General features: G+C 33.8%; 1 protein-coding gene across 4 annotated transcripts in view; it reads right to left on the bottom strand.

Moving 5' to 3' along the window:
• FER (FER tyrosine kinase) overlaps positions 1-25963 on the bottom strand; it is a 399749-nt gene that overhangs the window by 119143 nt on the left and 254643 nt on the right. For all 4 annotated transcript variants that reach the window (XM_045837886.1, XM_045837888.1, XM_045837887.1 and 1 more), the window contains 3 exons: positions 10603-10659; positions 7933-8048; positions 5345-5439 (listed from right to left, as the gene is read on the bottom strand). In XM_045837886.1, coding sequence (XP_045693842.1) covers positions 5345-5439; positions 7933-8048; positions 10603-10659 — 268 coding nt within the window. The remainder of the gene's footprint in view (positions 1-5344; positions 5440-7932; positions 8049-10602; positions 10660-25963) is intronic.

The raw sequence follows: 25963 nt of genomic DNA, 5'->3' as shown, positions 1-25963 counted from the left end.
TATTAACTGAATGATATAATAGAAAACAGCAGGATTCCCCACTTGCTATTAAACTCATGTTGACACGTCACTTTAAACCTTCTAACTTCATTTAGCTTATTTGTAAATGGGGATAAAATACTGCCTGGTAGAACAAATGACGTAATATTAATTAAAGTGCTTTGACGACTTTAAAATTTAATGTAACTAAAAATACTGTATCTTATTTGCTACTTTATAAGAATAAAAACTAGCTGGTTCTTTTCCCATCATGCCTTCCATGAAAAGAGGAACACACAGAAAAATATTGTTTTAAAGTGGTCTGAGAGTTTGTTATGAAAGGCTTCAAATTTAAGAAAAAAATTTCTAACAACTAAAATATTATAGGTTAGAGCTAAAATTCAGAGGCCATTTAATCTAGTCACTTTAGTTCTACTTATCAGGACAGAAAAATCACTGAAGGCTAAATATTAGGTTGACCGAAAAGTCCATTAAGTTTTTTTCTGTATAATAGCTCTAGTAGTGCCTAGTTGTCTTCAACTTCATTCAAAACAATTTTTAGATTGTATTGTGACAGCTGCTATAGCAGCATGCACTTTAAAAAATACCATCAAAATGGGTGAATTTTTGTGTGGCCATTTTAGTATTGCAGATGGAAGAAAATACACATTTTTAGCATATTATGCTTTATTATTTCAAGAAAGGTAAAAACTCAACTGAAAAGCAAAAAAAGATTTGTGCAGTGTATGGAGAAGGTGCTATGACTGATCGAACATGTCAAAAGTGGTTTGTGAAGTTTCTTGGTGTATTGACATTTTGGCCAAGTAATTCTTTGCTGTGGGGCTATCCTATGCACTGGAAGATGTTCAGCAGCACCCTGGCCTCTACCCACTAGAAGCCAATAGTGGGAGATAGGGACAGACTCAAAATATCCAAAACAATAAAATTGGTGAAAATGAAAAATGTGTCTTTTATTCTATGGAAAAAATGTAACAAACTTGGCCAATCCAACATTAAAACATACAAACAAAGCGGTCACAAATGATGGTGGAATGGGAAGAACTAAAGACAAATATTATACTTCCCAGTTTGTTCTCAGGTCATTCTTGGCTAGAGAAATTAAGGGGTAGGATTAGAGTTAGGGGCAGATTTGGAGTTTGAGTTACAGTTCTCACTGGATTATAGCATTTTAAGAAGTTACTTTTTTCTCTTTGACAATTATAAAATAAACATGATGATTATGAGAACACATAAAATGGTTTTCTATCAAATACTCTAAGAGATATGTTTTATATAAATATCTTTAGATATATAGACATAATATATATTTGCATATAATCACAGTACATTAGTCCTTAAAACAACTCAATTATTCTTACTTTACAGGGGAGGAAACTAAGGCACAGAAGGGTCAAGTAAGTTGAGCAAGATAACACAATTTATAAGAGGCTGTGCCAAGCTTTCAGCCAAGACTGAATGGTCCTTAGGCCTTTGTTCCCTGTATATATTCATATATCATATATCATATATCATATATATATATATATATATATATATATATATATATGTAATTTTGTTTTAGAGAGAGGGGAAGGCAGGGAGAAAAAGAAAAACATCAATGTGAAAAAGATCGATCGAATGCCTCTCATACCCACCCTGACCAGGGCTGAACCAGCAACCTAGGTGGCACACTAACTGGGAATCTTGCACTTTGCTGGATGATGCCCAACAAATGGAGCCACACCCTGGGCCTTTAACACCTATACTGAAGCTCAGTTTACATACATAAAATGTATTCATCTTCATGTACGATTCTATGAGTTTTGACAAGTTTACAGAGGTGTGCAACCATGACTGTAATCCAGTTGAGAACATTTTCATCAGTCCAAAAAGATCCCTCATGCTTTTACAGTCAACCCCATCCAAACCCCCAGCTCCAGGAAACCACAAATCTGCTTTATCTGTAGGTGTCTTTTCTGGGCATTTCATAGAAACAGAATCATACAACATAGTGTCTTTTGTACTAGACTTGCTTAATTAGCATAAGGTTTTTGAGGTTCATCTATACTGTAGCATTTATTAGATCATTTACTTTATTGCTTAACAGTATCTATTACATAAATACACTACATTGTTTATCCACTCATCAGTTAATAGACATTTTGGTTGTTTCCATTTTGAAGCTATTACAAATAATGCTGCTATTAACACCTGCATACAGCTTTCTGTAGTGATAGATTTTTTTATTTTCTTGGGTAAATACCTAGGATCAGAACTCTTAGTTTAAATGGAAAATTTATGGATAAGTGTATAACATTTTGAGAAATGCAAAGCTTTTCCAAAGTGGTGGGAGGCTCTGGTTTTTCCACATCTTCACCAACACTTACTAGAGTTCCAGATCTCCATCACTACCCTCTACACTAGAGACTTTCATTGACCATACAGATATGTCACTGAAGGTTGAAATGGGAGGGAGGGAGGAGGTAAGTGAATGGAGAAATGACAGAGATCAAAGTGTATTTAATTTCTATTGTTTTAAAATTTTTTAAAGATTTGAGTGCAGTTTTTGTTTACAAAAATGTAAAGAACATACAGATATTTCCCCTATAAGCTCTTCCCCAGACAGCACAGCCTCCTCCATTTACCATCATCCTCCACCAGAATGGTACATTTGTTACAAGCGACGAGTCTACATCGACACTTTATTATCACCCAAAGTCTATAGTTTACATTGGGGGTCACTCTTGGTGTTGTGCATGATATTGGTATGGACAAAGGTGAAATGACATTTATTTATTATTATATCATATATAGTAGTTTCACGATCCTAAAAATCCTCTTGTTCTGCCTACTTATCCCTCCTTAATTGCTGATAAGCACCAAACTTTTAATTATCTCCAGTTTCCCCTTTTCCAGAATGCCAATATGGGAATCATAGGCTATGAAGTCTTTTCTGATTGGCTTTGTTCAATTAGTAATACGCATCTAGGTTTTTCCTCTATGACTTTTCATGGACTATTTTATTTTAGCAATGAATAATATTCTATCGTTTGGATGTACCACAGATTATTTATCCACTTAGCTAGTACAAGACATTTTAGTTGTTTCCAAGTTTTGGCATTATGAACAAAGCTGCTACAAATATCCATGTGCAAATTTTTTTTGTGGACATGAATTTCAACTCATTTGGGTAAATATTAAAGAGTGTGATTAATAAATTGTATGTTAGTATGTTTAATAAGAGTATATTTAGTTTTCTAAGAAACTGCCAAACTGCCTTCTATGAATAAAGACAGTTTTATTTCTTCCTTCCCAGTCAATATACCTTTTGTTTCCTTTTCTTGTCTTATTGCATTAGCTAGGACTTGCAGTGTGATGTTGAAACAATGGTGGGAGGAACATCCTTGCTTTGTTCTTGATCTTATTGGGAAAGCTTCGAGTTTCTTACCATTAAGTGTGATATTAGCTATAAAGAGTGTGTGTGTGTGTATGTGTATGTATATACACACACACATGCATCTATGTATATGTACATCTATGCATATGAATACATACATATACATACACACAATGCATATATACACACACACATAATATATATCTCAAGTTGAGGAAGTTCTCCCCATTCTTCATTTACTAAGGATTTTTTTTTCATCATGAATGAACGTTAGATTTTGTCAAATGCTTTTACTGCAACATGATATAATCATGTGATTTTTCTTTTTTACCTTGTTGATGTGATGTATTACACTAATATCTTTTTAAATGTTGAAACTAGCCTTGCACACGTGGGTTAAATCCCAGGGTTAGTATACATATCAGCTTTTCATCTTGTAGTGGAAATATTTTTTACAAGACTTTTATGCTGTTTTGATGGTTGATGTTTTCACATCTGATGTCTTCATTGATGAGAAAGGGAAAGAGTGCATAGGACCATCATGATAGGAAAATAAAAAACTAGAGAATGGGAAGAGTTTGTTACCATGGCTTAACTTGAAAATGTCATAAAATTATGAGTCCATTATTCTTAAACTTAATGTTTTGGCCCAGTTTTTATGCTATAAGAATGTGAGGTATAAATTTTGTGGTACTAGAGATTTCAAATCTGTGTCTTAAACACTCGCATTCCATATGATCCATTCTTTCCACTTCTAGGAATTTTCCCTAGAAAAATGAGAGCACATGTCCATTTGAAGATGTGTGCATGGATGTTCACCTCAGCTTCAGTTGTAGTAGCCCCAAAGAGAAAACAATCCCAAAGTCTATCAACATCTAAATGGATAAGCTGTGGTGTATTCATATGACACAATTCTATTCAGCAATAAAAAGGAATAAATTATTGATATGCATTATAACATGAATGAATCACAAAAAAAGAGTACAGAGACTGTACAATTCCATTTATATAAAATTCTAAGAAATACTAATCAAAATATAATTTCAGAAAGAAAATCAGTGGTTGACTGGACAGGGGGTAGAGAGTGGCAGGAGGAAGGGACTAAGAAGAGGATGAGAAAAGCTAGGGGTGATAGACGGATTCATTACTTTGGGGTGATGGTTTCGCAGGTGTATACATGTCAATACAATAAAATATACATACATTATGTACAAAGCATATTAAAATATTTTTATATTCCTTAAAGTTTCTTCTTTTAAAATGAGTAGTCATTAAAAGCAACAACACAAATCTTTGCAGTTATTACCTATTATATTTGTAAATCTTATAAAGATCAAATTTTACCTGTTTACATTTTTCACAATGGGAACATACACAAAGAAAATAAATTGAAAATGTATTCCACTATATGTTTCATGTTATCCTTGTTTGTTGGCAAAAATTGTTAATCAAAAAGCCTGGAGGTGCTAAAAGTCACAAGATACACAAAGACAAACTCCAAGACATTAGTTTTTTTCTTTGTTCACACATATAAAATTAGTTCACAGTTCATAAGTAACCAAAAGCACTTTGGGATCATTATATGCCATCAAATAAGTATGTGTGTTAATGTACAATACTTAGAATACATAATGAACTATGTATAAAATAGTACTTTGTCATTGTTATAAAATCAAACAAAGTAGGCTATTTTTCTGAACAGCCTTTTTCACATAAACTAAATTCCATGTGTAACTGTACTATAAGTTATTTTCTCTTTTATAAAAGGTTGGTTGACATTTTCTAAAAATAGCAAATTATTATAGACTATAAAAATATCCAGAATGTGTACAAGTTCTTTGTCATTAGGAAAATGTTAAACAAAATCCTTGGAAACTTTACAAGGAGAAATTAAAGAGACTGAACATATGAATGTAATGAAACACAACACTGAAATGTCACTGAAAAAAAGCCCTGCAATGAGATTACCTGGAATCAGTTCCATAATGATGTAGATGGGCTGTCTTTGCGTGCAGACTCCGATAAGCTTGACAATGTTGGGATGATCATATTGCTTGAGAATTCTGTATGAGAAAAAGTATAAGAATAATTGTTTAAATAATAAAGCATTAATTTATGATCATAAAGAATATACACAAGTAAAACACTTTAACTGATATAATTCAACCTTTTCCTTTCTTTTTTTATTGTTGTTCAATCAATTTTTAAAACTTCAATATGAACCCAATTATAATAAATGGGATATAAGCAAATTTTGATAAATATTGGCAAGCTATAGGTACAAATGAGTCAAGTATACTTAATTCAATTAAAAACTATTATCCATTTTGAATGACTAACAATCATTCAAAATGATTGTTAACAATCATTCAAAATCATAAATAGGAATAATTTACTTATTCCAAAACATAGAACTCCCTAAGCAATAGCTGAAAAGTATTAGTGAACTCAAAACTGTATGCTGCAAGAGTAGCATCTTTTTGTTTTATTTTGTTTTCTGTAAACACTTGATTTTAAATACATAAAAATAAGAATCTAATTCACATTAATACTATAAGGTAATCCCTTCATTAGATTTTGTAATAAGCACTTTCTTGATGATCACAATCAATTTCAAAATAGTAAATTCTCAAAAAAGTTTTGAGAAAGCTGGCAAAAGGTTAACCAATAGCTGAGTCACAGAGTTTCAGTATCAAGCTGAAGCAGGAAGATTTAGTTTGGATAAGTCAAAATTTTAGAGGGCTACAAAATAGCATAGACTCATTCTTAGGACTCTAAACTTGAGTTACAAGATTAGATTCCCTCAGAGGCCTGTCTACCCTGATGATTTCTATTACTGAATTTTAAACCACATTATCCTGTTGACATAGTTACAAGTTCACTCAATATTTGAAAGATGCAGTTTTCATTCCTAAAAGAATAAAAAAAAACTTTATTTGGAGAAAGAAAAAATAGTTTATATACATTTTGTACATGGACAACTAAAGCAGAGATAGCTCTAAGAAAAATGTTTTATATTGAAAATACAGAATGATTTATAAAAGAAAAGATAAATGGGGAAGAATTCTAGAGATGAAGGAAATATCCTAACAATAACTGAGTTTGCAATTTCTACAAGGAATTAAAAAGAAGTTTTAGAATGTTTGACTTTAATCCAAAATATCATTTCTGAGGTTGGAAACTGCTTAGTAAAGAAATTCCATAAAACAGCCAGCCTGAACTCCACTAATATTAAATATCTCAATATATAACTCTATCATCTATTAAAAGACATGAGTTTTGCATGGACATAATTTTCATTCTTAAAATAAAATAGTCTCACTTTAGAAGAGGAAAATAAACTATTTTGCAATAAAACAATCAAATTAGAAAGCAAAAAATTAAATATTTTTGAAAATGTTGTATATAACTTGTACCATAAGAATACCTGTGAATATCTATAAAATAATAAACCTATGAATTTCAATTGTAATTGCACATCTTTAAATTTATCAAGAGTATATTTTTCTGAGTTGCCAATATACATAAAACAAGTTTTCAACTTTATTCTATAGATATTTAATAAATGTATCACACTAGTTTATTCCATTCCATCAATAGTCATTTTTAGATAAATGGAGAAATACATTAAAATGCTTCATGTCATGGTACTTAGTTCTCTCGTCGCCATGTCCTGTCACTGCCATGTCCTCTGTTCTCCACGATACTCCATGAAGACTTCAATTTTGTGTTATAAGTGATCACAGAGACACACGTCCCCCAACACAGACACTTTTGTTCCTCTCTCCCTTCACACCAACAACCTATAGATTCATGTATTCTCCTCCTCTTCCATCCACGCACCCATCTGCCAACCATGTCTGTCCTCACTCTGCCCAAAGCATCTTTCAGTTTAGTTCGTGTTTAGTTGTATAAACCAGATGTTACCAGTAACAGAATAGTTTTAACTGTCCGCAATACAGGGGTAGCAATTTGGAACATTAAATTAGTTAATAATAAGAAAAAGAAGACAATCCTCTAAGAAGATGGATTAGAAAACAAAACAGTATGCAAATTTTGGAACAAATGCCAGACACTAAATTAAAGAAGGCATTTGGGGTTCTCAGAAAAGAAAACTAACAGACAAGAAAAAAGAATCAAGTGATGATATCTGAGTAAGGTAGAAGAAATGAAATTATATATCTAAATATATATAAAGTGTATAACTTACATATATAGAATACAGTAATATTTTTATTATAAGGAAAATCACAACTTTGCATATACACATATATATGTATATGCATGTATGATAAAAGCAAAAATTACAATATTTTTTAAAAACTTAAAGAATACTCACTGTTTTTTAGCAGCAAGTTCTTTTGACTGTGGTTGCCTAACTGATGTATAGTTTAACTCAAGAACAGAAACTTTGTTTCCACATAGTGTTAAATGGTTATTTATGAGGATTCTAAAAGTGCTTATTCGTACTTCAGAAAATCACAATGTACAAACTTACATTTTAGTGAATTGCTTATATTATAAATACATATTCTATATAACTTTAAAGAACTCACTTAGCTTCTTGTAAAAATTTTATTTTCAGTTCCTGAGGAAGATCTTCTTTACATGTTTTAACAGCAACAGCAGTTTTATCCTTTAATACGCCCTTAAATACTTCACCAAAATTTCCCTGAAAATACAAATACGTTTATTGTTTAACATGTAAGACAGCCACATAAATCTTCACAAAACACAAGAAAAGCATGTAATGATGCACTTTGAATAATCAAAGTACTCTGTTAGCATTATCCGGAGTTTGAAGTGGAAATAAAGATTGGGAATGTTGCTCTTATCAATCTCCCAATTTTGAATTTACTACCCAGCATAACAAATATTCAGGGGATTGAGGCTGGAGGACAACTGAGAAGGAAAATGGGGAAAAATAAAAAAGAAAATAGGACAAAAGGAGAAACTCAAATTGACACTGTCAGAAGTACATAAGTTTCATTCAGTCTAGTCCCATTATCTGCATCTTATTAAATGTAAAATATTATCCATTAATGCTTAATGATAAAGCAGAGATTTTGTGGCATGACTACTGGTGCTGAGCCACACAGTCCTATCAGCTGGGGAAGACTGAGAGTGGGAGAAGAGGGAGAGGCAACAGAACTGAGGCCCATGAAGGACTGGCAGCAGCCATTGTTATAGGTTGTCATTCTCTGAGGGAAGGTACCAAGGAAGATGAGGTTCTTACCCAAATGCCCATGTCACCTGTGATGAGGCCATTTCTATGACAAGGGTATGAACTCCTAACCTTATTCTATGCCTAACTGTATTTTGACTTAAAATGCCTAATTTCTAGTTTAAAGTCATTTTTGTTTTATTATAAACACAAAACATTATAGAGATGAGTTACAAGGCTAACACAACAAATATTTTTTAGTATTCCCTTCAAGCTTTTCTATGTATGCTTACATATTTTATAGTTATAATTATAATATGCAAGGATTATATTATAACATGCTTCCATGCTATTGTTGTTGAGCAAGAAGTAGCTGATGTAGAAGTCTGCTAGTTACTGAGCTTTGGAATTCTATGATCAATGTAACTCTTAACCAATAGTTCAAGGAATGTAAATTTTTACATGTTGATAATAAATCATTTAAAATTATTAAAAGTAAAAATATTTTTGTATGTTTTAAATATTACTTAATACTTTATTTAATTGTTAAATTTTTATTTTACTTAGGTACTAAGTATACTTGAATATTTAAGTAATAAATAGTATTCATTATTATTAAATCTAATATTCAACTCAAATATTTATTTTAAAAAGATTATGACAAGGTTGCGTATCCTAACATCAAGTTCTTAGTGATCCCAAAATACATGCCATGCCTCTTCTACATTTTTATCCTCCGTGGGAACCATCCCCCAACTCCAATCAGAAAAAATGCTAATTAATCTTTAAGTTCATTTCTTAAGCCTCCTTCTTCATGAAGACTTCTTGATCTTCCCAAAATCATTTATCCCATTCCTGAACACTGACCAACCCTTTGTACTTTTCTAATGGTTTATGCTCTGTGAAACAGGTCTTGGCCATATTAGCAGGCATTCAAAAATTCTGAACATTCACTCAACATTCACAACTCAGAGGATTTGATAGATAGATTTCTCAAATCTGTCAACAGTGGTCAAGGGAGGAATCTCCAAACACTGAGAAAAAGAATAGGCTTCCCAGAACACTTGTTCTCTGTCAAAAGAAGTCAGGAGGAGCCTGGGACTCCTGTCACTCCCTACCATTTAACAGGCACAGCTTCATGTCTACTACTGACCTTAAGTCCATGCATGAGGCTAAATATCATGTCTGTCTATTTTTATGTCATTCCTCACAAGAGGTCCTTGGTCCTAGGGGTAGATTTTATACTGTTTCTCACATTGCATTAAGAAACTAAACTGAATTCAAAATTTCAAATGGAAACATAACAAATTAAGTCATTGACAAGGAAGTTAATATTTACCCATTGCAACTCAACTGTAAAATAATAAATTTGCAAATAGTCCGTCCATTTGATTATAAAATGTCTGCCATTATTGTTAGACATAATTTACTTTCATATAGCCTATGAACTGGAAGAAACTTGCAACTTGATTGGAAGAAAGGGACTCTTATCATATACATCTGTCCTCTCCGACAACTAATAGAGCTAGCTACATATGAATGTTTACATTGAAGTGTGTCTTGTCCATATCATTTTTAGAAAATAATATAGCTAATGTTGTTACATACTGTGATTCTATACCCAATCTTGAAATCCCAAAGAGCAGTATTTTACATTTTCTGAACTATCATATGTAGCCAGAAACAAATAGAACAGGACTATTTAGGTGTTTATTTAAACCTTTATTACCTCACAGTTTCTATTCAAATCTCAGCTCACTAGTTTTGGCTTTCTACACTGCAATAATACAATTATGACTTTTAATATAGAGGAAAACACACAACACTATTTTTAAAATTCAAAAACCCTCCTTAAACCTTCAAAGGTTTTCTTTTCACACATCTATTTCAGTGAACATCCTAGTATCTGTAACAGATGTGGTATCATGTTCCTCTAGGTTAATGTGGGAATGCACCTTGTTGGGTGCAGGAATGTAAGAAGTATTTGAAGAAAATGAACAATCTACAGAGTTCACAATCTACAGTGAAGAGTTTTGGTTATTTAGCTCAGTTGATTACATACCTTGCCCAGTAATTCTCCCAATGTGACATCTTCATGATTGAGGACCCACTTCTTATCCTGTGGTAAAGAAAATGAACAGTTTTTCAGCCCAAGTAAGAGTACATTTCCTGTGAGATGCACTTAAGGAAGTGGGAAATAGACCTGAGGGGATATTTCATTCAAACCATTCAATCTATAGCACACTAAGAAGTTGTAACCTCAAGAGGCTATAAAACAGTTTTAAAAATATTACTACACAATAGGATTTTAAAATCTACATTATACCAACTTCTATCAGAAATTTCAGCTGTCAAAATGATGGTGTCCCCATAACCAGAACATAGCATGCACTTTTCTCTCCCCATGAAGTATAGGCTATGCTATTATCTGCCATTTTAAAAGTTTTGTACCTTAAGTACATGAGAGAATTTCATTTTACAATGCAAAATTTCTAGTTCTCCCTTGATCATAGAGAATTCTTTTTGTACCCAGACCACATTACTAAGAACTAATTTTTCCACATATAAACTGGCCATGCATTATCGCTGTTTATGACTCTGAATGTAGTCTCAATCTTTTCTAAGTAATTTCCCACAGTGTAATAAAGAAGCAAAACTATGGTACATGAGACCACTGATGCAAACATGCCATTATAAAACAGCATCCTATTATCTGACTTCAAGAACTAATTACTACTAAGGGAATAATTTATCACCTAAAAATCTCAGCTATTAAACACATAAATAGTAATGTTATAAAGGCATACAGGTATTTTTTTAAGGAAAAAGGAATGAAGCAAGGAATAAGGAAAAGCTGTGGGGAGAAGAAAGAAAAGGAGGGAAGGCAAAACAGAAGTATGCAGGGAAGAGACAGGGAGAAGGAAAAGAAAATCCTGGAGTGATACATTTTATTCAGAATTTAATTTTAATTAGTGTTAAAATACAGTATTCCCCCATTACACATGTCAAAATATAATTATGATCTATAAAATAAAATATAGCAAGTAAACAAACATCTTGAAGTGAAAAGCCACCTAACTACAGCTTAACATGTCCTGGATAGCCATCTGACGTACTTTCAGAAACAGCACAGGACACTCAAACACCATCCTCTGTTAGATCAAAAAGGGAACAATTCTGATTTAAAAAATGACAGTTTACATGTATAGGCTTTAAATCTAAATGCAAAGTTAGAGCTATAAAGGTGCTAAAATAAAACATAGAATATCTTTACAACCAAGTGAGTAGACAAATATTTTAGACAGGCACATAAAGTACTAACAAAAAACCCTCAAATAATTGGAATTTATCACAATTAGAAACACTTGTTCTTCAAAGGCATCATTTTTTAAAAAATGAAAAGGCAAACTACAATCTGAGAGAACATTTTTGCAAAGCATATATCTGATAATTTGTATGTAAACGATAGAGAGAACTCATACCTCAATAACAAGACAATAACTTGATTTAAGAATTTGGGTAAAAAAATTTAAGAAGATGTGCAATAAACAATAAGCACATCAAAAATGTTTATCATCACTAGTCCTCAGTGATATACAAATACAAGCCACAATTAGATGCTATTCCACACCTATGAGAATACTAAAATTAGAAAGGTTAACAATACAAGATTGCAAAGATGAGGAAAAACTGGACTCCTCATACACTGTTAGTGAGTATGTAACATGATACAAGCCATCTGAAAGACAATTTGGCAGCTTCTTATACAGTTAAATAGACATCTACTTAATGATTCAGAAATTAACACTCGTAGGTGTGTTAATGAGAAATGAAAACATCCACCAAAAATGTTGTAGGCAGCTGTATTTATAATATTCAAAAACTAGAAACAATCCAATGTTCAGCAAAAGGAGAACTGATAAACAAATCTTGGTATATTTAGACAATTATTATTCAGCAATACATAGGAGTTTACAAGGGATGAGAACAAGAGCAGAGTTTTTGCAAAAATATTCTGTGGAGCTAACAAGCGCTAATATACTCTATATACATGCATGCAATCATACATACATAATGAGTCCATTTATATAAACTTCTAGAGATGGACAATTAATCTATAATACTATAAATTGTGGCAGTGTTTGCCTGAGGCAGGGGTTGAAGGTTGACTGCAAAGGGCAAAGAAGAAACTGTGGGTTACAAAAATGTTTAACTTTTTGATATTTCATTGATCTATACTTTTAAAACATGTACATTTTATCATATATAACCTATATATGAATAAAGTTGATTTTTAAAAAATAAGCAAGGATAAAAAATGCTACTTTTCATTTGAGTAGCACTTTGGGGGTTAATTTCACCTCCACATATTATCAAAAGCCAGTCATCAAAGAATACAGTCTGGCAGGCAAGAAAGTTCTTATTTTAAAGTTGAAAAACTCAATTTGTTCAGAGCAAACCACTGAAACAGAGCTCTAAAATAGTGAAGAACTAAAAAGCTATAGTTAGATAAAGAAAAGCCAAGTAAATCTTTTGGGGCTACTTTTACCTTAAGTATTTTGATTGTGAAAGCAGAAGCCAATAGGCAAAAGAGAAAAAAAATAAGCAAAAAAAAAAAATTGGAATTTTGGTTGTGCCAAGGAGAACGGGCCCTGATCAGATACACCAGACTTTTAACAAGGACCTCAAAGATACCACACTGTGGTAAAAAAGGCAGCCTGAAAACGGAAGGAATTAAAACCTACCTTCTAATCCTATCCATCAGTGGTGGGACTAAATCAGGAAGTGGCAAACTAAGCTTAGGCCAAATTGGCTCACTGCCTGTCTTTGCATGGACCATGAACTAAGAATGTTTTTTGCATTTTTAAACAGTTAAAAATGAAAAATTTATGACGCATGGAAATTATATGAAATTTCAGTAGTCAATACAAATTATCCACTGTAAGCCACAGAGGGGGAAAAAAGCAGAAAAAAATGAATAGTTCCAAGATCTGTGGGACAATACCAGTAGGTCTAACATTCATATCAAAGTCAGAAAGTAAAGAGGACGACAGCACTGAGAAATATTTGAAGCGATATTAACCCCAAACTCACTAAACCAAAGACAACGAAAAAACCTTTAAAGCGGCTAGAGGGAATGACCCATTATTTACAGGGGAACAACAATCAGAATGACTGGGGATTTATAAACAGAAACCAGGAGGCCAAGACCAATTGGAACAACAGTTTAAAAGTATTTGTTTAAAAAGCTGTCAAATCCAGGTTACTATAACCAGAAACATATCTTTCAGGAATGAGGGTAAAATAAAAATATTCTCGGATAGAGGAAAACCAAGAAATTTGCTGCCAGAAGAATTACTCTTTAAAAAAAATCACTAAAGGAAGTTCTCAGCCACAAGAAAACTCAGGATAACAGGAATAAAAGAATAAGAAAAGTGGTAAATAGCTGAATAAATATTACCGAGTTTTCTTCTCGAGTTCTCTAAAATGTGTTCAACAGGTAGAAAGAAAAATGATAATTTTCTGATGAGTTTTCAGATTGACAGAGATTCAATACTTACGTACAACAAAGAGGGAAAGGGACACAGATCCTTTTTCTGCATTCTACTTCAAGTAGAATGTTACAATATTGACTCTTTGTAACTGTGAAAAGTTAAAGATGATTTTGGTAATTCCTAGAACAACCACAAAAAAAAAGTACAAAGCTGTATAATCAAAAATTCAGGAGAAAAAATTTAATGGACAGTAAAAAGTGTTTTGTTTTTGGTATGATAGGAGAAAGAGAAACAAAAAACAGAGTCCAAATAAAATGACAGTCTGAAATCCAAACATACCAATAATTACTTAAATATAAATTATTTAAATACATCATTTAATAGACAGATTGTAAGAAAGAGTTTCAAAAGCAGTCAACTCTATGCTTTCTAAAGGAACTCTTTATTTTTTCTATAAAAAGTAAAAGGATGGAAATAAATATAAAATGTAACATAAATGATAATAAAACTGGAACATCAATGGTAATGTCAGGCAACGTAGACTACAGAGCAAAGAAAATTACACACAAATGAATAAAGAGGAAAATCACATAATAATAATTAAGTTTCAATTAACCAAGAAAACATGATCATCCCAAATGTCTAGGCTTCAATCACAAATACTTCAAAATTAAGGAAACATTGACAGAACTGAAAAGAGAAAGACAATTTCACAATTGTAATTGGAGACTTTAACGATCCTTTTTCAGTAATAAATTGTAGTAAAGAGAAAATCAGCAAGAATATAAAATAACCGAATAACATCAACTAAGTGAATCATATTGATGTGAATCATACTGACATTTATAGTAAAATTCTACTCAATGACAACAGAAAAAAACCTCTTTTTGTTTTTTTTTTAAAAAAGATTTTATTTATGTAGTTTTAGAGACAGGGGAAGGGAGGGGGAAAGGGGGAGAGAAACACTGACATCAGAAACATTGATCGGTCACCTCTCGAACACACCCCAACTGGGGACAGAACCTGTGACCCAGGCATGTGCCCTGGCTGGGAATGGAGCCAGCAACCCCTTGCTTTATGGGACAACGCCCAACCAACTAAGCCACACTGGTCAGGACTAAAACCCTCTTTTCAATTGCACAAGGAAAATTTACCAAATTAATGCATATCATTAACTTGAATCATAAAACAAAAACCACAACATAAAATAAATGAGATCATACAAGGCATGCTCTCTGCCAATAGTACAATTAAACTAGAAATCATTAACAGAATTAATGGGACAATTTCCAAATACTTGAAAATTAAACAACTTGCTTTTAAATGATTCATGGATAAAAGAAATAGTCTTATAAGAGAAATCAGAAAAAATGTGAACTGAACAAAAATGAAAACCACATATCAAAATTTTCAGGTTATAATGCAAGTAGTTACAGGGAAATTTAGAGCTTTTTATATTAGAGAACAAGAAAGGTCTCAAGTTAATCATTTAAATTTCTACCTTAAGAAGCTAGAAAAAGAAGAGCAAACTAACCCTACAGGTAGCAGAAGAAAATAATAGAAAAAGCAAAAGTAAGTAAAATTGAAAATTTAAAAATAGTGAAATCAATGCAAGGTAGAGTTGATTTATAGCTGGAATGAAAAAACTCTATCTTCATTTCTAACATGCCTGGATCTGATTTTTGGCTCTAAGACAAGATAAGGACAGTCAGATTTATAATTTACTGATTAAGATCTGAAAATCCCCTGGGATCCCAGGGTGAGTTTCTCTACTAATGGTTTGCAACTGGTCTAATTGGTCTGACAAGCTTAGCTTGTTTAGATAGGCCAGGGGGACACATTTGGTTGTCCAAAAAGTATGGTTTTCTCCATAAAATAAAGGACACATTTTTCATTTTCACCAATACTTCATTGATTTGGATATTTTTAGTATATTGGTTATCTCCCTCATGGTAGAATGTTGATTGTTCTCAATTAATGTCTCAATTTGATTACTATCAACTTCAACTGGTCTACCCGATCGTGGAACATCGTCCAGGGAGAAATCTCCAGTACAGGACTTTGCGAACCACTTCTGACATGTTTGATCACTCACAGCACCTTCTCCATACACTGCACAAATCTTTTTTGTGTGTTTCAGTTGTGTTTTTACCTTTCTTGAAATAATAAAGCACAATATGCTGAAAATTGATATGTTTTTCCATTCAACATTAAAGTGGCTACACAAAAGTTCACCAATTTCAATAAGTATTTTTTTAATGTACTCTGATATGACAGCTGTCACAATACAATCTAACAAAGTTGTCTCAAACAAAACTATTAGGTCATGTATCTGATCTTGAGGCTTAAGAACCACTCATCTCCAGACCTTCCTCTCGCTCTGGCCCTTAAGGAATCCTGTCTTTCCAGAGTACAAGTCTGTCTGACATTGCCTCTTTCTGTCTTTACTCCCCACAGACACATGTTTGCAAGCACAGTCTAAACTACTCACTGAAATGTATGTAGAAGATATTTCTTTACACAAATACACATAACACCAGTTACATATATTTTGGTAAATAAAAGAAATAAACTATTCTAATTTAACAGGCAAGCTAAACAATAACTAGATGGTTTATGTAAGTTAAACAAATACTTAAATAGTTTATAGATATTAACATATGTGTTTTACGTTAATATTTAATGTGAGTACTGTTTTTACTGACCTCATCCTGAAACTTGTATGTAATATTTTGTAGTACACACCTGTGCTTCCAACCTCTAGTTGGGAAGATTTATGATATAATATGCACCTGGAATTGGCCCTCATTATCAAGAGAGGCAGTGTTTCATCACTTGGAAGAAGCATATTCTCCAGTGCGCTCTAGTTGTAATATCCATATTCATTAACTAAGCTTAACAGTACTAGCATAAAGTAGCTTTCAGGTTTTTTTTTCAAAAATTCATCAGAATATACTTTATATCTATTTCTAAATAGATGATTGAACTCTTTCCATGTGTGAAGTATAAATAACAATAATGAATTATATTAGAAAGCTCTTTTAATATCTCACTAAAGATCTTCCAAGGGTGTTAATAAAAAATTTAAAAAACACATTGAATTGTTTAAATTCTTGGGATCCTTAAAAGTTGCCTATAAATAATGTGCAATTTGCCAAGTATTGTAATTAATTCCATTTTCTTAGGAATAATATAATTTTATAGTATCTTGAGGCCAAATTTTGTATCTGGATAAAGTGACAAATCTTTATGAAACACATACTTTCAGGAAAAGTGTAATTATATAAGAAAGAAGTGATTTATACTCAAAATCAATGGTAAGAAATGAATTTAAATAGCCAGGGTTAGCTTAACGTTTTATGCAAAAATTTCAAAGTAGAGAAGAATGAAAGTTTAAATTGAGCAACAGAAATAAGAAGGCCCCTTAACAGTAAATCCAATCTTAGCACCATATTCTAGGACAAAATTCCGTAACAATCCTATTTGCTAATTCAATCCTTGTTTCTTATTTCTCAGAATCCTTGTTTCTTATTTCTCAGAAAAACTTCTGGTTCTCAGAGATTAACTAGAAAATATGGACAAAAGGTAGGAGAGGCTGAAACAGAAAGAAGCAATATCAATTAAAATGCTTTACAAAATAAGGGAAAGAATTTTCTGAAACACAATTGAGGTTAAAATTCATAACTAAGCAGTTAGGTAATTTCTAAGTTAGCTCCTTATATTAAAAGAATTTTTATATATCTTCCTCAAAATGAAAGATACAATAATAAATATTATCATAGAGAAAGCATATTTAACTCACAGAAACTTGAAAGTTTATTCAGTATAATCATTTTACCTTACAACTTTAACCCCATCCATTCTAGTCCCAGAATTGTAAATAAAATTAACTGATGTGAGATGTCTTTTTTCTTTTCAGAAATAATGCAAAAAAGAAATAGTAAACAGAAGAGTGAAAACTAGATATATACAGTTGAGATACTGTTCAAACCTAGCTTGCTAGTACCATAGCAATAAGACAATAAAATATAATTACACTCTCTTGCAGAGAAGCAAGACTCCTGAAGAGAGCAGTCAGGAAATCTGGTCTAGTTCATATAATATACATGAATGGGCTCTCTATAGTTGAAGAGACTATTAGAAGAGAATTTTCCGGGACTCATTTTGAGGCACAATATAATCCATAAGAAGGTACAAAACAACATGGGATGTACCTGGCTATGCCAACTTACTACAAGAAAGCCAAAGCAGTGATAAAGCATGCTGGGCAAAGAATGGAGGCCGAGAGACAGCTCAGAGCAAGCTCCAAATACATCTTACTGTATACATTCATATACTAATTTCTGCAAGGAATTCAAAGATAAGTTAAACATACTTTCTGTTCTCAACGGCTTTATTATAAGCCTATGAAAAGTAAAGAGACTGAGAAAGAAGTGTGAATACTATAGAGCTGGAACACTGAGGCACATATGGTCAATATTATGAAGACAGTTAAAATTAACTTCACAGAAAAGATGGAAAGGTTTCCCAAATCTCTCATAACTTTCCCTTAACTTCCTACAAGCTGATAGAGAAAACCAGAGTTCTTACTTGAGGTGGTCAGAAGTCATATCTAATATATTTGAAGGGAAAACATTCTGCACTGTCCAGGATCCTTGAAAGGAGAAGGCAATACTTAAGTGGAAGCTGTTCTGGGTGAAAAAATAAGGCACAGGGGCATGTGCTCCTGTGCAGGCAAAGAAGCTAGGCCGTTGGCAGGAATGCCTGTGATTCTTTTACCTATGGTGGTGGTTGCCGTCATCCCACCAGTACCAGCTTTCTTCTCCCTAACCTTTCCTCAAACTGGAGGGTTTGTTTATTTCATTCCCAGCAAACAGGCTCCCAATTTACCAAGGAGCTGCCTCCACCACAGGCCACAGTAGCCACCGAGCCTATTTAACTCAATGCTACCATTACACTTGAGAGGAAGAAGTGAAAGCCTGGGGAGAAAGAGTCTTGGAAATTTTTAAATAAAAATCTCAGGGAATAAGGGTATTGTACATTAGATTCTTGCTAAATGGTGGCTATGACCTACACATTGGACACACTGTAGATAAATTTAAGAATCTAAACATCATTGCTAGCATTGATTCTCTAGGAAATTTCATCTCAAAAAAAAACAACAAAAAAGATAAACACTTAAGAGTGTACTCTGTTAAGTATCATGAGTACTAACAGCACCCGTATTGTGCCCGTACCTCTACTCAAAAAGAGGTAGAATTTGAGAAAAGCCTTGAACATGGACATAATTCTGATATACCAAAAGGAAACAATGACTTCAGCAAAGACTAACCTTCAAAAAGAAGTGGAAATCTAGGTCGAATGAATATGCTGATATGGTGGAAGCAGAGTTCTTAAGGGGAACCATGTTGAGTGAAAAACTAAACATACTTGCTGAATAACCACAGAGAGCTTAAAATGCTCAGCAACCTATCATTCATTCAACCTTAAAACCACAAGTTGCTAAACTTTTGTGTGTGTGTGCACATGCATGTGTGTGTAACCCATTAATTCTTAAACATGTGACTCTCTACTATACCAATGTCTGATATACAGAATCCTCAAAAAGAGAAATTGAAGTGATGTGGTCACTGGACAAACTGGTGTAAACACAATTTGACCTGCTCCTTTCCTCTAAGTATGCCTATAAACCCTGGAAATAGTGCTAGGGAAACCAAAGAACTCTGAAAGGTGGTAAGAGGAAGGCGAATTTCTTTGACATCCTAGGATTAGGGAAACAACAGAGGCAGGAAGACTATGTCCCCACCAAACAACAGAAGGAGGCTAGACTCTCAACCTAGCCACAGAAGGCAGCCCAGGTAGGTCACTTCATCTCCTGGATCCCATGGTAATCCTCCCCAACACCAGCTGCAAGGGGATGGCCTGGGAGGCCAGCTAACAATAAGCAGTCAGGTGAAGTGCTCCATCTCCTACAGGGCCTGAGACTCCCCTGCCTACCATAATATAGTGAGATGGCCAAGAAGCACCAGCAAGATGGACCCCAGTACAACAAGCAACCAAGCTGGCAAGTCTCTTAGTCCCTGTGGGCCTGCTATCTCCTTCACCAACTGAAAAATAGCAAGGTAGCTAGGTCTCACTATAAGGGAAACATGGCCAGAAAAAGCAGCCTGGCCCAGGAAGCCTCTCTGTCCCCACAGAATGAAGACATTCATTTCCTGCCTAGACATGGGGAGCAAGAGGCACTGACAGGGAGGATCCCATACCCCACAACCAGCACTCCGTCCAGAAAACACTCTCCATTCCCCAGAGGCAGGGAATTCAGCCAGCCAAACACCAAATAGCCCATGTGCCTGAGACTCCTGTTTGTCAGTGAAATACCTGACAGTCCAGCCAGAGGAAACTCTATCCATCCCAACACACCTCTAAAGGAGCAAGTGGGAACCAAATAACTGAGAAAACCATATTAATGTTACAAAGGGTCTAAAACTAAAACTGGCACCGAAATCACAGCCCATAAACTAGGCCAGGACAGGCATGCTAAACCTAAACAAGGTAACTGCAAAAATAAGAAATTTAAATAGAAGCAAAAGTCTCCTAACAAAACAGATGAAATGTCCAGGGTACAATGAAAAATCAATACCAATAGCCCGGAAATCACAAACTGAGTGAGAAAAGATAGTCAACTGACACCAATGCTGAGACAGATCAGATGTTGGAATTATCTGACAGGGACTTTAAAGCAGCCACAAAAATGCTTCCAACAACCAAATTCTCTTGAAACAAATGAAAACAGATTGTTTCAGCAATAGAAACAGAATTATTTTTAAAAATGATAATATAGAACTGAAAAGGAAAAACTCACAGAATGGACTTGTAGTAAAGATAACAGAAGATAGAATGACTGAACTTGAGGACAAGTTAACAGAATTTACCCAACTTAAACAACAAAAAGAAAATAGATTTGGGGGGAATTAAACAACCTAAGGGACCTGTGGGACAATAACAAAAAATCCCACATTTGTTTTCATCACAGACCCGGAAAAGGAGGAAAAAGAGTGATGTTGAAAGACAATTTGAAATAATGGCTAAAGTTCCCCAAATTTGGTGAAAGACACAAACATGCAAATGTTCAAAAAGCTTACAGAACATTATGTAGGATAAACCCCCAAATCCAAGCTGAGACATACCAAAGTTAATCTGAAAATTGAAGACCAAGAAGAGTCTTGACAGCAGCCAGAGAGAAAGGACACGCCTACAGGAAAAGACCAATTCAAAGGACTCATCCCTCCTCTGAAACTGGAGTTCAGAAGAAAGTTGCATAACATTTTTCAAGTGTTAAAGAAGTGTCACCTGCCACTATGTGTAGGAATGAAGGACAACAATATTCTCAGATGAGGGACATCTAAAAGGATGTGGTAAAAAATTAATCTAAAATGAATTCTGATATTTTCTTCCCACACCTCCAAAGATTGTTTTGTGTATCCCAGACACTCTAAAGAGGATGACACTGCAGACAAAAGGCTACATGGGATAGGAGAGACATAATGAAAGTGGTTGTCGGGCAATTCCACCTTGTTCACCTTTCACAATAACTCTATGTGAGGAAAGGATTAACAGAGAAGGTCCATTTTATTCTGTTTCTGCTTATCTTCATAGTCCTGATGATGAGTCAAAGCGAAAAATGAAGCTACTAGAATGTCTGAAAGTTACTGAGTAATGTTAGTTCATGGGCCTGAAGTGACAAGCCAAGATGAACACATCAGCATGTTTAAAGTAAACATGAAGAGTGATGTGGTGCAGCTGGTTCCTGGTTGGTTTACCATGTCTGGTCACGTGACAGATATGTGCTCAGCAACCTGTGGGAACTCTGGACTCCAAAGACTCAAATATAATTTCCTGAGCAATAGCATACTGTAAATGTCTCTGCAATTTGGAGGTGGAAAGAAAGACATGCCCATGCAATTCCTGCATAAATAGGGCAAGGAAGCCTGTGTTTGACCTCTCCTTATTGCCCCTGCTGCTCCTGCACGTGTCCTCTGCTGGAATAAATCTTGGCCTTGAGTATAACTTTATATTAAGTTATGTGAGTCTTTCCAGTCAATCAGTGAATGAGTGGGTGATGGTAGGACAACTAAGGCACTCTGAGGGCTTTGAGGGTTGTTTTTTTTTTTTTTAAGATTTTATTTATTTTGAGAGAGGAGAGAGAGGGAGAAAGAAATATCAATGTGTAGTTGCTGGGGGCCATGGCCTGCAACCCAGGCATGTGCCCTGACTGGGAATCGGACCTGCAATGCTTTGGTTCGCAGCCCGTGCTCAGTCCACTGAGCTACTCCAGCCAGGGCTGGCTTTGAGGTTTTGAGAGATAAGTTACTCAGGTAAAAAAATGGCAGAACCAGTGTTTGAAAACACATCTTTCTGATTGTGAAGATGATAACCTTTCTAATTGTAGTGTTTGCCAAAAAATAATAATTTAAAGTGATGCATATGACTCTCTCAAGTTCAGAGAATGACTATCATGCGATTATCAGTTTTATCTAGCTAAAACAATGGATTGTAACATTCTATTTCAATTTTCAAGTTCTAGTCCTAAAGATTTCTTATTTTAAAAAAGGTTTTATTTATTTTTAGACAGAAGGGAAGGGAGGAAGAGAAACATCAATGTGTGGTTGCCTCTCTTGCACCCTGTACTGGGGACCTGGCCTGCAAACTAGGCATTTGCCCTAGACTGGAAATCGAACCAGTGATCTTTTGGTTTGCATGATGGCACTCAATCCACTGAGCTACATACACCAATGAGGGCCTAAAGATTTCTAACTTCATATAGTTTATACTTTGTTTTATGTAGTTTATACTTTTTATACTTTGTTTTCAGCAAATTATTGCTATGTAATCAATTATAGATTGCTCTTCATTCACTTGACTTACTAGATTATAATTTAATTTAAAGCTTTTGCACAATCCTTTTTGGACAAAATATAAAATAACAATAAAACTTTCAAGTTATAATCAAGTAAAATGATTTTATATATCTGGCAGAATATAAACTTTACTTTGTATAACCTATAATCTAAAAATATGACTCATGCTTTATTCAGACCATTCTTTCCAGAAGATAATGTATGACAAAGTTTCACTTTTCCTGCAGTAACTCTTTACCAATTTTTCTATACAATTTATTTTTTTTCTATTTATTGATTCAAGAGAGAGAGAGAGAAAGAGAGAAAGGAAGAGAGGAAGAGAAACATCGATGTGAGGCAGCAACTGGTTGCCTCTTGCACATGCCACAACTAGGGGCCACACCCACAACCCAGGCATGTGCCCTGACCAGGAATCGAACCAGCAGCCTTTCTGTTTATAGAATAGCGCCCAACCGAGTGACACTGGCCAGAGCCAATTTTTCTAAAAAATTTAAAGGAATCAACAAAAGTAAGCCATTACTGTAACATGAACATTATGTTCTTGTAAAACCATGTTTAGCCATGATTAGGTATAAGAGTGGGCATGATTTATAAGGATAACAAAATAAAACTAATTACAGCCTTAAAATATTAAAAGCTAAATCTTAAATTATTTTGGCCTCACAAAAGTAGCTATTTTAAATGAAGTGAACAAAACAGCAAATAAGCAGCTTCTCCTTTGTTCACCTGCAGAAGACAACTAGCCACAATCTGCTCGGCCTGCAGGGGACTAATCGTGCTTCTTGGTGGACTGCCACAGGGTACAGATGGTTGTTATTTACTGCACCAATCAGTCCCTGCCAAATTGCCCTGGGATGGCTGCAAATTGCTTCCTAAAGTCATCCCTTCACAGGGCTTTACGGGGATACAGGGGCATATTTCAAATTAATCTCAAGCAAATAAGTCAGAGTGATTAGGAGTATGACATAAATAAACACCACACTAAGATTCTTATTCAGTTCTCCAGGAAAAAGGCCCACCTAAAAATACTTCTAATGTGGCTGCAAAACGCTCTTATTCTAATCTTACATATCTTCCTTACATTCAAAATTCAAATAATAAAGGTTCTCTAAAGAAAATGAGATTTTAATGCAACATTTTCACTTAATTTTTTTTTTTTTACTTTATTACTTCTGCCTAAAAAGGTATACGAAAATTCACTAATACAACTATTTCCATGCAAGAGCCAATGTAATGTAGGTCCAAGTTGACAACTTAGGTGCCAGAAATAGTGGAAATATAAGCTTTACTACATCATGGTTAAATGAATGGGAGTAATCATTCAGTGTAATAGCAAGAAAAAAAGGCAAAAATTTAAATATAGACTTGAAAAAATTTCTCACCACAAAGATTTAACACCTAAAACAGATGAACTTCTGAACATATTGACAAATGACATTTCAGAGCCTTTATTTTGAAGCCACAAGCTCAACATATAATCCTAAGAAATAATAATTAACAGAATGCCATAACACAGAACAAAATGATTGTCAGGGGCTATAATTTTTCTACTATTCATACTGAGAAATAATTGCCACCTCTACTTTTCTTTTATATACAGGTTTGCAGTCAGTCTGCTTCATTACCTGCTTAGCCTGCTTAGCATATTTGTTCCATTTAGAAATCTCGGACATATCATATTTTTAGAGTTCAGGGATTATTCAGAATTTGATCAGTTTTGTCATTAAAGTTATTAGGGTTACTTTAGAATAAAAATTCTCATTGACAAGTATGCAAAGTAGTCTTGCCTGTCTTGTCATTCATTCATGTTGGTAATTGAATACTTGTTTTAATGCTCTATAAATTAATTCTAAATAATCCAAAAGCTCTTTTCCCCAAAATGGGTCTTATTTAGAAACACTTGCATTATCACCTTAGAAAATATTTCATTATAATTTGCAAGTTCCAAAAAAAAAAAAAGAGGTTTTTATGGGTATGGTATACTTTTATCCTGTCTTTATAAAGAGAATTTTGATACTTACTTTTAATTCACCTACATTTACCTACTTAGGTGATGAAATTCTTTTTCTATTAGTATATCACCAATTGAAATAAATGCTGTATAACTCTTGGAACATATACAAATATTTTCCAATTCATTTTCATTCATCTAAACTTTAGAGCACCACTTTTTGACTAAAACTGTTGGAGCCAACACTCCAAAGGCAGACGTGCAGCTGGTATATGAAAAAAAAAAATGCTGATACATACCCTTTCTAAGTTCTGGGAACTGAGTGACTAAAATAACCAGCTAAGAAAATGTTCAGGTTCAATTTGATCTAACTCTTACAAGAAACATCTCATTATTCTTCCATAAATCCCATGTCATAGATTTATCCCTTCTGCTGATGGAATTCAGTTTAACAAACAAAATGTGAATGGCAAAAAGGTTCATTAAAATGAGAGCAAAGTCTAGATTCTGTTCTTAGGAGATTATTATCCAGTGAGAATATGAACAAGAAAGGAGGATTAGACAGTAGCTTTATCCCTCAAGAGCAAAATATGAAAAGTGTAGCTTTTCCCTTTTAGTCTTAGCATTCACCCCTTCTTCTCCCGATAAAGCAAACAATATTGAACCCAAAGACCACTGTAACACTCTCTTGAGATTTCTTGCTTTCATGCTCCCCTCATATACATTTTGAATGCATGTGGAGAGAATTGTTAGTAATTTTTTTAAATGTAATTAAGAACCTGTCATTCCTTTTATTAAAACACTCAAATAGTGTCATACTAGTCTTGGAATAAAATGCAAACTCTACCATAGCAAGCTAGGGCATAATTTGGTTCCTACAGCCCTTTCCTTACCTTATTCCATTCCCTCCTTTGAAGCGGTCTTTTAATTCTTTATACAGACTAAGGAGTTGGTTATTGTTTATTTTCAACCTCTGTACATTTGTATTACTAAGTCACTCTACCTGGAACTTATTATTTATCTCTGTAATTTCTTTCATAGGTGACCCTTTTTCATGCT

This window comes from Phyllostomus hastatus, unplaced genomic scaffold, assembly GCF_019186645.2.
Source record: "Phyllostomus hastatus isolate PE091 unplaced genomic scaffold, TTU_PhHast_1.1 phas_contig_254, whole genome shotgun sequence".
Classification (NCBI taxonomy): Eukaryota; Metazoa; Chordata; class Mammalia; order Chiroptera; family Phyllostomidae; genus Phyllostomus; species Phyllostomus hastatus.
Note: the sequence above shows the minus strand (reverse complement) of the source record. Positions and strands in the feature narration are given on the sequence as shown.